Source organism: Myotis nattereri (genome assembly GCF_964212035.1).
Source record: "Myotis nattereri genome assembly, chromosome: 1".
Taxonomy (NCBI): Eukaryota; Metazoa; Chordata; class Mammalia; order Chiroptera; family Vespertilionidae; genus Myotis; species Myotis nattereri.
Window position 1 is genome coordinate 147714088 of NC_138075.1, and position 14056 is coordinate 147728143.

The 14056-nt window shown below is 42.0% G+C and overlaps 1 protein-coding gene across 2 annotated transcripts in view; it reads right to left on the reverse strand.

Moving 5' to 3' along the window:
- Window positions 1-2019: 2019 nt before the first annotated feature.
- Window positions 2020-14056, reverse strand: part of CFI (complement factor I) — a 39587-nt gene continuing 27550 nt past the window's right edge. For both annotated transcript variants that reach the window (XM_081110466.1, XM_081110467.1), the window contains 5 exons: window positions 12886-12989; window positions 12630-12733; window positions 8197-8474; window positions 4292-4396; window positions 2020-2763 (listed from right to left, as the gene is read on the reverse strand). In XM_081110466.1, the coding sequence (XP_080966592.1) occupies window positions 2546-2763; window positions 4292-4396; window positions 8197-8474; window positions 12630-12733; window positions 12886-12989 (809 nt within the window). In that variant the 3' untranslated portion in view covers window positions 2020-2545. The remainder of the gene's footprint in view (window positions 2764-4291; window positions 4397-8196; window positions 8475-12629; window positions 12734-12885; window positions 12990-14056) is intronic.

The window sequence follows — 14056 nt, forward strand, 5'->3', positions numbered from 1 at the left end:
GAGAGGATCCTTGCCCCAGCCTTGTTGGACAGCAACTGCATGAAAGGATGGAAGAACTGCCCAGCTGAGCCCAGTCAATCCCCAGACAAAGGAGCAAAATAATGGACCATTGTTATTTAAATGACTATTTAGGGTTCTTTCTTGCACAGCCATAGGTAATCAAATACTCTCCAGTATTCAAAGACAAAAGGAATTTAAAATCTGGGCAGCATGGGAGAGGAGGAGGAGTTATGTTTATTGGGCACAGAGAGTTTCATTTGCAGAAGATAAAAAATTTCTGGAGATGGAGATGGTTGCACAACAATGTGAATGCACTTAATGCCACGGACTGTATACTTCAAAATGGTAAAATTTTTATGTGTATTTTACCAAAATTTTTAAAAAGAAAAAAAATTTGAGCAGTAACCGATTTTGGAATATATGTAGAAATATGTAGGAGGCATTTCTGTTACCAGAACAGTTGGGCTCTGCCTAGGACTGGACCCCAGGAATTGAAGGTAATATTTTTAAAAATATATATTTTTATTGGTTTAAGAGAGGAAAGGAGAGGGAGAGAGATATAAAAGCATCAATGATGAGAGAGAAACATCAATTGGCTGCTTCCTGCATGCCCTCTACTGTGGGGATTGAGCCCACAACCTAGACATGTGCCCTGATCGGATTCCTCCTGGTTAATAGGTCGACAATCAACCATTGAGCCACACCAGCTGGGCTGAAGGTAATATTTATGTGAAAAACATACCCATATCTTCAGGTTGATGATAGCTGAGCTTTAAGAAACTAATAATAGGCCCTGGCCAGGTAGCTCATAGAGTGTTGTCCCAATACACCAAGGTTGCAGTCGGGGCACACACAAGAATCAACCAATCTATACTAATAAAAGGGTAATATGCTAATTAGGGCAGACGTCCTTCTGGACATCCATCTGGACAAAGCCACAGTGGCTGCAAGGGCCAAGGGCTGGCAACCATGCTGGCTATGAGGGCCAAGGCCCGGTCCAGCACTGCGATCTCTTTTACAGAGGCCGCAGGAGAAGGTAGTGCCATGAAGAAGGGAGAAGGTGGCAGGGCGATCAGGCCAGGAGGGGAGAGCAGTTAGGCAGTTAGGGGGATCAGGCTGGCAGGGGAGAGCAGTTAGGGGGACCAGGCCGGCAGAGGTGATTAGGAGCAATCAGGCAGGCAGGCAGGTGAGCGGTGGTTCTGGATTGTGAGAGGGATCCTGGATTATGAGAGGGTGCAGGCCGGGCTGAGGAACCCCCATGCACGAATTTCGTGCACTGGGCCTCCAGTGAATATATAAAAGTGGAACAAATGGATGTTGCTCTCTCTCTTTCTCTCTCTCCCCCTTCTCTAAAACCAATCAGTCAATAAAAATAATAATAAAGCAGCTAATGTTTATTTACTGAGCCCCTTCTATGAACCAAGTAATAGGGATGCAGACAGAGGAACACAGGTGGTCTCTTTTCTCTTGTTTCTTACAGTGTAATGGGAAGAGGTAGACAAACAGATAAAAACAGAATATGTTGGGTGATGGCAAGTGCTGTGCTGAGATTACAGCTGTACTAGAGACTGGGTGCCTACTGTACACTGAGTGGATGTTGGTGCCGTTTACTAAGGAGGGAGGAACAGGTTTAAGAAGGAGCAGAGTCCTGGGGTGGCCATGTTTCTTTTGAAATGCTATGAGGTATCCAGGTGGAGATGTACGTCTGGAGTTCTAGGAAAGGTCATGGCTGGAGATACGATGTTTGAGTCATTGGACTGCAGGTAGGATTTTTAAAGTGAGTCTAGATGAGGTCACCAGGGGAAGTGCAGAGAGAGAGGAGTGACCAGAAGGAGAAGGCTGGGGAGGGGGCTGAGGCCGAAGGCTGGAGGCAGCCAGCTCAGCAGAGGAGTGTGGTGCCCTGAGGGGTTGACCATGAGGTTTGATACCAAGGAGGTCAGTGGTTGTGTTGTGCTGTCTGTGGAGAGGTTTCAAGAAAGAGTCAAGATGAACTTGTGAAATGAGAAACTAAAGACAATTTTTTCAAGAACTTTTAATCTGTAAAGAAGCAGGGAAATGGGATGAGAGCTGTGAGGTCAGCTATTTCCCTGTGACAGGCACTATGGGAAATATTTTATTCCAGTATGTAGAATCATTTTCTCAAAATTCCAGTTTTCATTTTAAAGATGGAAAATGAGACACAAAGTAGATATTAAATTGCCCAAGTTCAAGTAACTAGTAGGTGATAGAATTAGGGTGTGAAAGTAGGCTTATGTGACTCCAATGTCACTCAACTAGCTAAACCTTTAGTATAGTCAATATGTCGCCCCTGTATGATGAGATCATTTAATCACATTTCTAATAAAACATGCATGCTAGACTAAAATATTTATTTGAGAATTATACAGCAGAATTCCAATATGGCATAAACTTTGCAGTGACCTTTAAAAAGATTCAATAAAATTTGCTCCCCCCCCCCCCCCGAGAAGTACTAGTTATGCAGTATCATTTCAATTAAAATGGAACTCCTGAAAGAAAAAGAGTGGAAAGAAGAAGAATCACAGCTTTATACATTGTACTGAGAAATAACAGCTCTTCCCACATGATGGCTAATCCAGTCAAAATAATTGGCCACTTTGGTGTAAACACCTGGGAAATCTGGTTTTCCACAGTTTTCACCCCAACTCACAATACCCCAAATATATGTCTTGTTGTTGGCATCCTGACAGACTAAGGGGCCACCAGAGTCCCCTTTACAGGCATCAATGGAACCATCATCTGTACCTGACAAAGACAAAGGAAAAAGGAAATCACACATTTACTTGCATTCGTCAAGGCCACCATGCTGCCTTTCTGCCTCTCCCATCAAGGAATGCAAACGACTTCGCTTTCTCACACTTTCTCCCTTGCATAACCCTGCTAGGCCCAAGGAGTTGTTAGCATACAGGCTGGGAAATGCTTGATCTACTCATTCTCTAAATGTATCAAGTGCCCTCCCTGCCTTCCCTACTTTACGTAGGTTTATACTATGATAAGATTGCATTCTGAAAATAGCATCAAATGTTGAGTGTGACAGGTGCTATGCCAAATATTTTATTTCAGTAAGTAGTATCATTTTCTCAAAATTCCAATTTTCATTTTAAAGATGGAAAATGAGACACAAAGTAGATACTAAATTGCCCTGGGTTAAGTAATTAGTAGATGATAGAATTAGGGTGTGAAAGTAGGCTGGGTGGGAAAATAGGAATACCTAGTGCTTATGGAGTGTTTATATGCATTAGTCATTCATTGCTTTAATCTTCAACACAACCCCAGGAGGTATCATTATTATGCCTATTTCAAGATGAAACAAATAAGGTATGGAGAGGTTATAAATATTAACCTCTCTGTTGTCCAAGACCATACATAATAAGTGTCAGAGTCTGGACTTGGGCAGCCAGACCTCAGAGCTGATAGATTTGGTGCTATTCTCCCCTTTTGTCCTCTATAATCCTGAACTTCATTTTAATATGGGAGGGCACAGGAAATAGTCTGCTTACTTTCTTCTCACTCTTATGACTTTCCAAACTTTTAAAATCACTGTATCCAAGAATTCATAGGATACCAGTAACTTGGCCTTTTTCAGTAATACACTACTTATTGGTGGCTTTGATAAAACATCATAAATGCACTACCTGGCCAGAACCCTGCCTTTGGGTCACCACCAAAAGTAGGAACTGCTGAATTGTATTAGGTAGGGGCACTGGCATCACTACAATATCAAGGGAGACAGTGGCAGGTATTGTAAGAAGTGCAATGGGATTTCTAAGGAGGGAGAATTTCATTCCAATGGGATGCATTCAAAATAAGATCATTAGATCATTTGGATTTTTATTTTGAAGAAGGTTGCGCTTTCATCCTGGATATACGAGTTGTCTGTAAGACTTTGGCCAAATTATGTAACTTTCTGCATCTCAGTGTCCTCATCTACTAAGATCCTCAATTTTGTGGACTGAGGAAACTTGCTCAAGGTCACGTGAGTACTAGTGGGTAAAAACGGGATGTAAACCCAGGAGTCTGGTTCCAGAGTCTGTGCTCTTAGTCACCTTGCTATACTGCTGTGTGCTCGCTTAAGGAAGACTTTTCCTCTTAGTATTTGAATGAGGGGACTTGAATTAAGGGGAGGGGCCTGAAAGTGTGATAATGCAACAGCCAGGAAACCACATGAAAGCGTTCAGGGCCCAAGGGGGCTAATTCACTGGGGGGTGGGGGAGGATACACTTTTGTTGGGAGCATGTAGAAAAATACATCAGAAAAACCACTTAGTACTCACCTGCACATATCATTTCTTCTTCAAAGAACCGACCTGGGTAATACTTAGAGCAATTAGCTATTAGGTGAACTTCACCCCATAGAAGTGAATAGACTTTTTGGTTATCTAAACAAAGTGAGAGAAAAAAAAATACACATTTAGAAGACACAAATGAGAAATCTAAATAAATATTTAGTCTCATAGTTTAGTACATCATTAGGAAGATATAAGAATCTGTATATTCTCAAACAGAGTCATACACTTTTGAGGCTAATTCATTAGCATATTTAATCATACACTGCTCATATCCCCATTTTCTACATTTGCCTTTCTAAAAATAGTCTAGGGACATTCTGAAGTCATACTGGTTTAATCAAGAGCTGAGTACTCTGAGATGAATGAGAAAAACTCCCCCCTGATGGCCTGGTCTTGTGGGGGAGTTGGACAGGAATTGGGACCAGGGTCTTCCCACCTAAATAGCTTCTAGTTTCTTATAGTCCCCTCTTTCCTTCAAAGTGCTTGTTGAGTGAAAACAACTTTTTAATGTCAGAAGTTAAAATAAATGCATATGAAGTTATCAGTGGGTATGTTTTTTTTGTGTCTGTGAGGAACTCCATCTCCGAAGTGATCTGAAAGTGATTAAAAGAGGGTTTAGGATTTCCTTTCCATTTAAGCTAGAGATTTGGGACTTGAACAAAGGACCAGGTAATGTTGCTAATCCATAGTCCAGGAAAGACGAGAAAAACCTAAGAATACAGGGTGAGCCCTGACCGGTTTGGCTCAGTGGATAGAGCGTCGCCCTGCAGGCTGAAGGGTCCCAGGTTCGATTGCGGCCAAGGGCATGTACCGTGGTTGCAGGCACATCCCCAGTCGGGGGTATGCAAGAGGCAACTGATCGATGTTTCTCTCCCATCGATGTTTCTAACTCTCTATCCCCTTCCCTTCCTCTCTGTGAAAAATCAATAAAATATATTAAAAAAAAAAAAAGAATACAGGGTGAGATGTCCCAGGTAGAGAAGTGAATCTTTGCCCAGCTCCCCTCCTCCTCCTTTTTCCCAGCTTGCAGTAACTTTTATGCTCCAGGAGGGCAGGGCCCAGGCCTGACTCACCCACTGCTGCACCAGCACCCAGCCTCATGCTAACACGGTAGTTGCTTAATAAAAACTTATATAATTAACCCATGAACTCAGTAATTAAATTATATATTAAACATCTAATGGCAAATGGCTTAACTTCTCAGTTAACCCGTAAACTACCTGGGGACAGAGTTCTCTGGCTTGTCCTGAGAGGATGACTCCGAAGACCCTAGCACTGTAGTGAGCACGTAGGAGTTAACTGCAGAACTGATACTCTCTTCTGGGAAGTGGAGGGAGACAAAAACCCACCGAAGTACGTGGCAAATCTGGGAAGAGTTTCTTTTTTTCCCCTTCAGGTCCTATCTCAAGTTAGTCTTAGGATGGCTACTTTCCTCAGGATAAGAGCTTTTTAAAATTAGTAGTTTATCGTTTCCCCTAAGTCAGGAGAAGCCTTTAAAAACTGGGAGCTGCTGTACCATGGGAGAATTTTAATGACTCAGGAGATAGCTCCCTTCCCTAAATTGTTTTGTATCATTTTTGAGGCACTGTCACATTGTTCTGTCTGAAGGTAGCATTCCCAGCTGGTGGCTCCTGCCTGCCTAGGAGAGGAATCCCTTGAGAGCTGTAAGTCCCTTGAGAGCTGGCCTTTGTCTTTCTACCTTGTAGCCTCTGCAGCTTGAGGAATATTCCTTGAGAAATATTAAACATGGGCTGGTTATTAGATGACATTGTCAAATCACTTTCATTTTGTTGAGTATAAAAAATACTCTAGATTTTTACTAGAGTATTCATTGGTGAAATTACATGATATCTGGGATTTGACTTAATATATTCCAGGAAAAAATAAGCGTGTGTTGGAAATGTGCTTAATAGCTCTACAGATCCACTCTCTACTCTTTAATGCCTTGCTCACTGCCCTAAGAGCCTGACCTGGAGGTAAAGGGATACTTCAATAGGAATCCATTAGCCTCTGGTTTTCAGTTGCTTTCTAACAGAAGACCTAGCAGAAGGGAGGGAGGGGAGAAGAGAAGCTAGCAGGATTAGGGCTGGCTGTAACCTTCAACTCAAGGTCATTGCTATACCTAAAGCTGTTTCTCCTTCTGGTAGTTTCTCTGTCCCTTTACACATTCAAATCTAGGAAAGGTGTCAGTTCTGGTACTGTTAGTACTGGGTTTCTGCATAGCCCTTGTGGTTCCCCAACCCCACACCTACATCTGTGTAATTAACCCCTTTAAAAATAAACCTTCGCCTGGCCTGAGTGGCTCAGTGGTTGGGCGTGGACCTATGAACCAAGAAGTCATGGTTTAATTCCCCGTCAGGGCACATGCCCAGGTTGCACACCCATTGGGGGGTATTCAGGAGGCAGCCAAATGATTATCTTTCATCCCTAATGTTTCTGTTTCTCTCTCCCTCTCCCTCCCCCTTCCTCTCTGAAATCAATAAAAATATAGTTTAAAAAATAAAATGAAAAATAAACCTTCCTGCCCTTGCTTGTTTGGCTTAGTGGATAGAGCATAGGCCCATGGACTGAAAGGTCCCGGGTTTGATTCTGGTCAGGGGCATGTACCTCGGTTTTAAGCTCGACCCCTGGCCTTGGTCAGGACTCGTGTGGGAGGCAACCAATTGATGTGTCTCTTTCACATTGATTTTTCTCTCTGTTTCTCCCCTCCCTTCCACTCTCTCTAAAAAAATCAATGGAAAGTTACCCCCAGATAAGGATGAACAAAAATAAAAAAAATAAACCTTCTTAATTATCCTATTGAAATAGGGATTGATTCAGAGAGATAAAACAAGAATGGTAGAATATTGATAACTGTGGAAACTAGGTGATAAGTACGTTTATTATATTCTTTTACCTGTATTTTTGTGTATCCTTATAAATGTACCTAAGTATTCTAAACAAATAACAAATATAAGGACATAATGCTTTCTGGATGAATTAAGTACTAATAAAATTTAGTATTTTGTAAGTGTTGGGTATTCAAACATACCACAATCCAGGTTAATTCATACATATTTTATACTTTTTAGTGTGGCGGTTATAAAGGACATATTGAAATATGAGTCTGTAAGACCAATGCAATGAAGTTATTTACGAAGAGAGTTTAAGCGGTCATAAGGAAGCTAAATTTCAAGGCTAACTCTTTAAGATGAAAAAAAAGTATTCGCTAATTTAAATCTAACCTCTCATTTAGCAGGTCTTTTAAATAATTTGTTCATAAGTGTCCACAGCTCTTATTCATATGAATGTTCATCTCAAACCATAGGGGCTGAAAGAAGGAATTTTTCATGTCTTTTTCTTTATGGGATGTGGGGGTGTGGGGCATGGAGAATGGGGGAGAGGAGAGGAGAAAGCAGAGGGTTGTGGGGTCACTGTCTCAGCATATACTTTTTCTATCCCTATGACAACCTGTTCATCTTCCACCCAGATCTCTCCAACAAATCCAAGCCATGCTACATGTCCCCCTGACACTATACTTTTTCTTGGTAAATGGTTGCCTATCAATGTTTGCTTTAGGCTCACAGAGAGTAGGTATCCTTTGAAAATGCAGATCAGGATCTGTGAAAGTCAGTGGAAAAGGAAAATGTGAGGTGGGACCCCTGCAAAAAGAATGAAGAATTTCATGATGGTGGCAGTGGAGCAGGAAGCCAAGCACGGGCACCGCAGAGCCCAGCATGCTGGGCCGGGACACAGGTCCCACACACAGAAGCCAGCCTCGCTGGATGTTCACTTTCCTGGATTTGATGCTCCATTCTCTCTGAGCACTAGGAGATTAGCTCCTAGGCATTTCTATTCCCATTCATTTTCAACCCCTAGTTTCTGATTATAACAAATTGTAAAATGCATACCTCTTTCTCGACCCAAGCCAGAAATGATGCATTTATCATTAGGTGCGAATAAATATGGAGACCAGGGGACACAGGCAGGGATAGTACTAGGCAGCACACAATCAGTTTGTGTTGGGCGTTTTTTCAGTTCAATCAAAGCTATGTCGTTTTGGTAGGTGGCTCCATTGTAGTTTTCGTGGATAATAATTTTATTGGCCATATGAACAGTTATCCCAGAGTTCGGGTTTATCCAGTCTAACAATGATACCCATATTTGGTAACGGTGAATTTTACTGACCCTATAATGGAATCAAAGGGAAATAAAATACGTTAATAAAACAGAAAGCTATGAGCAAGGACTTCTGATGCTTTATATATTTTTTTCCAAACATATATTTTTTTATTGATTTTTTACAGAGAGGAAGAGAGAGGGATAGAGAGGTAGAAACATCGATGAGAGAGAAACATCGATCAGCTGCCTCCTGCACATCTCCCACTGGGGATGTGCCCGCAACCCAGGCACATGCCCTTGACCGGAATCGAACCTGGGACCCTTCAGTCCGCAGGCCAATGCTCTATCCACTGAGCCAAACCGGTTTTGGCAGCTTTATATTCTTTATATTCTCCCTTCTAAAGAACTTTTATCACTTTCCCAGATTTCTTTGTTTATCTTTGCTCTCATGAAGCAGTGTGATTAAGTTTAAGGACAGTGTTAAAATAAAGTCAGTGGGTAAATGAAGAGAGGAATACTCTAACTGCTCAATATCAGGGACATCCAGAGAATCCCACGGGGGGAATGAGTTGGCTGTCTCTGGAGTGAGAGCACCATCACTGAAGGTGTTTGCAGGTGTCTAGCCCAGAACTGGGAAGTCAGAGTACACACCTCTCATTACTCTGCTAACCCAGAGGTTCTCAGAGCGAAGAACACAGCAGTTGTTATCCTGACCTTTAAGACTGCATCCTAACCTTGCTATTGACTTGCTCACAGCCTTGAAGTAAAAAACAGTGTCTTGTTAATCTATGGGTAGATGTCCATGCCTAGTATTGTACATGAAACATGGCAGCTGTTTTAAAATCTGGTTGAAATGGCGAATGAGCTAAATATTGCCTGTTCTTATGCCTCACTCCATTTCATACCAATTTTCACTTCTTGGTTTCCAGCAAATTGGGCACCTACCATCATTTTTCCCAGGTAATCTCCTTAAACAATGATGTCCTAGGAGATAATGAGGCATTCAGGATGCTTTTATTTAATACTTAGTGTTCAAAAAATGCTGTTCTTCATATTAATTTTGGTTGTTTTTCAGGATCAGAGGTCCTGAATATTGTTGAAAGGTTAACCCTGTTTATGCATTCAATTTACTAAACAAATACTTAGTGTGCACCTACTGTATACCAGGTACTATGGTAGCCATTGGGATACAGAAATGAGCAAAGTCAGAAATAGTTCCTGACTTCATGGAGCTTAGGGTTTATGGAAAGATTTAGCATTAAATAGATAATCACACTAATGAAGGTATGTATTCTACTGTGAAAAGTGAAAGGAATGAAAGCATATGGATTCTAAGAACTTACCAAGAGGGCCTCTTTGACTTAAGGGAGTCAAGGAAGGTCCTGTGAGGAAGTGAAAATTAAGCTGAGATCTGAATAACGAGTCACACTAACTAGAGAAACAGGGTAGGAAGGACCATTCAGGCAGGGGAAACACATATGATGGTCTCTTTGCAGCAGGGAGAGAAGTGCACTTGAGTAGCTGAAAGAAGTCCAGAGTGGGTGGTGCAGAAAGCAGGAGGTGAAGCTGTGGAGCAAGATGTGTTTGACTAAGGTAAGCAGGGCTCAGGCCATATGGGGCCTAATGGGCCATGCCATTTTTTTGTTTAGTTTTTTGTTTTGTTTTGTTTTTATCCTAGGAGGAATGCAAAGCTATTGAATTTTAAGCAATAACTGATCAAAACCAGGTATGGAAATATTGCTCTTGATGCACAGTAGAGAATGGATAGATGGGGGAGGAGGTGGGTAAAGTGAATGTAAATAAGCCAATTGGGAGGCAGTTGGTATAATCCAGAGGAGAGGAGAAAGCAGGGCAACCATGGAGACGGAAAGTTTTGAGAATTAAATAATTAGAAATTTAAAATGCCACCTAGAGTTGGTGATATATTGGCTGGCCTGTGGTAAGGTTGAGGGAGAGAAATGTGATGATGCTTAGATTCCTGCCTTGTGTAACTAGATGAATGGTGGTGTCATTTGCTGAGATGGGAAACACTGGAACAGACCCATATTTGGGGCAAGGGGCATATCATGAGTTCAGTGTTAGAGATTCTGAATTCAATGTACTTTAGATATAGCCAAGAAGTATTGATAGACAGTTGACTGTAGATAGTCAGTGGTTGGAGGAGAGGTCCAGGCTGGAGATATCATTGTGTCAGCATATAGCATTGTTTTAGCATAAAGCACAGTTAACTTTAAGGAGAAAAGTAAGAAGAGAAGGGGAAACCAGGCTCAATATTGGAGAACTCCAGAATTTCGCCTGAGCAATAATGCTCAGTCACAGGAGGGGGAAGCTGCAAAAATGGCAGGGAAGGTGTGGCCTCTGCAGAGGATGAGAGAAAACCAGGAGAGTGTGTACCACAGAAGCCAAGAGAAAAGGGTCATTTTGGAAGAAATTACATTTTGGCTCATTGCTCCAACCCATAAGGATCTTCATGGGTATCACCCAACATATTTAATCATTCAACATGTTTCTCATCCCTCTCCACTTTGGGTCATCTGCAGATTTGTTAAGTAGGCCTTCATCTAAGCTACTGTCAGATATGTCGACCTTGACTTTATCCTGGCTCTGCTATTGGCTAGTAGTGTAGCGTAAGTCAAGTCATGTAACTTCTCAGTCTAAGTCTGCTTATCTATATAAAGGAAGAGTAGTATTTACTTCTTAGAACTGTGAGAATGTTAAAAAAAGACACATGTGAAAGTGCCAGGCACAGTATTTGATCTGTAAGAGGTGCTCGATAAATAATACTTCATTCATTCTAATGAGCAGAACGGAGGCCAGAATTCCAAACTGTGTTCTCCTCAAAGGTCACCTTTAGTCAGGACCAACACCTTTAGGTGTTTTCCTGCAGTCACTATTTTGGACTGAATTGTGTCCCCCTAAAATTCACATGTTGAAGCCTAATCCCCAATGTGATTGGATGTGTTTGGAGATCGGGCCTTTAAAGAGCTTTAAATGAGGTTATAGGAGTGAAGCCTGAATCCAGTATACTGGTCTCCTTATAAAAACAGAAAGAGTCCTAACCGGTTTGTCTCAGTGGATAGAGCATCAGCCTGTGGACCAAAGAGTCCCAGGTTCGATTCCAGACAAGGGCATGTACCTTGGTTGCAGGCTCCTCCCTTACCCCCGGGCCCTGGTCAGGGCTCATGCAGGAGGCAACCAATCATTGTGTTTCTCTCACATCGATGTTTCTCTCTGTCTTCCCTCCCTCTTCTACTCTCCCTAAAAATCAATGGAAAAATATCCTTGGGTGAGGATTAACAAAATGCATACATACATAGACATCAGGAATTCAGGCTCATGGAGAAAAGGCCATGTGAGGACACAGTAAGAAGATCATGATATCAGTAGGGATTGTTTCTCCACAGCAAGCCAAAGAGAAACCATCCCTACCGATATCTTAATCTTGCACTTCCAGCCTCCAGACTGAGAAAATTAATTTCTGTTGTTTAAGACACCCACTCTGTGTTTAGTTATGACATCCCTTTTGAATGAATCCAGACACTTATTAACTTGCCTTATTGGTCCTGCATAAAAGTTATATTTCCGGCCCTAACTGGTTTGGCTCAGTGGATAGAGCATCGGCCTACGGACTCAAGGGTCCCAGGTTCGATTCCGGTCAAGGGCATGTACCTTGGTTGCAGGCACATCCCCAGTAGGGAGTGTGCAGGAGGCAGCTGATCGATGTTTCTAGCTCTCTATCCCTCTCCCTTCCTCTCTGTAAAAAATCAATAAAATATATCTTTAAAAAAAAAGTTATATTTCCGATCTGTAGTTAATTATAAGACATCTTTTGTCACATGCTAATGTTAAATCCAGAAACACTATGCCTCCCCTACTTCTCTGACCCAAGAATCTCAAAACCTTGTCAATGGAGGAGATAAATGTATGGAGTACCAACCTACTTCCCATCATGCAAATGAGCCAAGTGAAGTCACTTGGTACCTGTACAGGTTTGATCTGCCCTTGCCAGCTGGGGTAAACAATTTGGTTTGTGGTGAGCACAGTAGGGTTTGGGGGTTTGGCCTCTGAGGTCCCTGTTGTGATATCAGAGGGTGTTTAGGGGTCAGTAGGGTGGAACTTGTCAATGACTTTTCTCATATGTTTTTGTTTATCATCTGTCACAATCTCTATTACTCATTTTCATGTTTCAGGAAATTCACAATCGAGTGGAGACGTATGTTACCTGACACAATGTGCAGCAGTCAGGACCCAACAGCCACCAATATAAATTCCTCCACAGCTGAATTTATCATCTTCCCTAATTGCCACCTGCCATGGGAAGTCTCCCTGTAAAGACAAGTGTGTGGTCACTGCCATTCTACAAACAGGCGGCTCTAAGAAATTTCCATCGCAAGACTGCCACTCCCCCCACCCCCCACCCCACAAACTCATGCTGTTCCTGGGAAGGAAGGAACATTAGGACTTCCATGCAGGTTTACCGGTTGTGCTGGTATTCCTCCTACGACTCGTTTCCTTCGAGTGGGTCCACTGCGTTTGACTCCGCAGGATAATTTAGGGAGCAATGACTTTATCTGTTTTCTTTCTTCAAGAAAAGAAGAGATTATATCATGATTTTGGACCCATTACCTTGTGGGCAGACATTTCTGGATTATCTATGCCATCAAAAAAGCAGAGTCACAGCTAATATGAAAGAGGCCAGATTCATTAGCAAATTATTTGGGATGCTAAACTGTACTATTCATCTTGTTTAAAAATTCTGGCTTAATATTAAAATTGGATCAATTCTCCCAGAAATCTTCCTCAAGGTGAACTAGTGGCAGAGAGAGGCTGACCAAAGGGCTAAATATTTATCAACCTCTGGCCAATGAGAGATGCCACATACCCAGGCATTACTCCTGGGTCAGCTCAGGGTAGTCTCAGAGAAAACCCTTTTCTTCTCACTTTCATAGTTTTTACTTTTTTTTTTTAAATGTTTTTATTGATTTTAGAGAGAGAAGAAAGGAGAGGGAGAGAGAGAAACGTCGATGTGCCCTAATGGGGATCAAATTGGCGACCTTTTGGTGCATGGGACAATGCTCAACCAGCTGAGCCACACTGGCCAGGGCATTGTTTTTACTTTTTAGAGGCTGTTTATATGGAAATATTTTCAATACTTTCTGTGTGTCAGACCCCATGCTAAGCACTTTGTATGAGGTTAACTCATTTAATCATCATATTAACCCTGAGAGATAATGTGCTGAGAACCCTAGACTACTCCCGGTCAGTTGGCCAGGAGAGGGGGTATATGTATAGCCGCTTGACACGCGGTGATGTTTCCTTCCTCTGTGAGCATTCAGATGTGGCACATTTGTTACTGGGAAGAAACCACGGTAGAGCCAGGATGAAGATGTGAATTTGCAAGAGAATTCATGACAAAGGAAGAAAGTAACTGTGTAAGATGCTCTCCTTATTCTCTCTCTCTCTATTTCACCATGACATGAACATTTTTTGCAGATGTGCTTCTTAGCTCCAAATTAGAAAGGAAAATTAATATCACTGTCAATTGCTTTCAGCATATAAGGAGGTAGGTCCTCAAGGGAGAGATATTGTGAACAACTTCCCACTCCTCCTAAGGTGGGGGAAGAGTGTCATAGCCAGTTTTAAATGTCA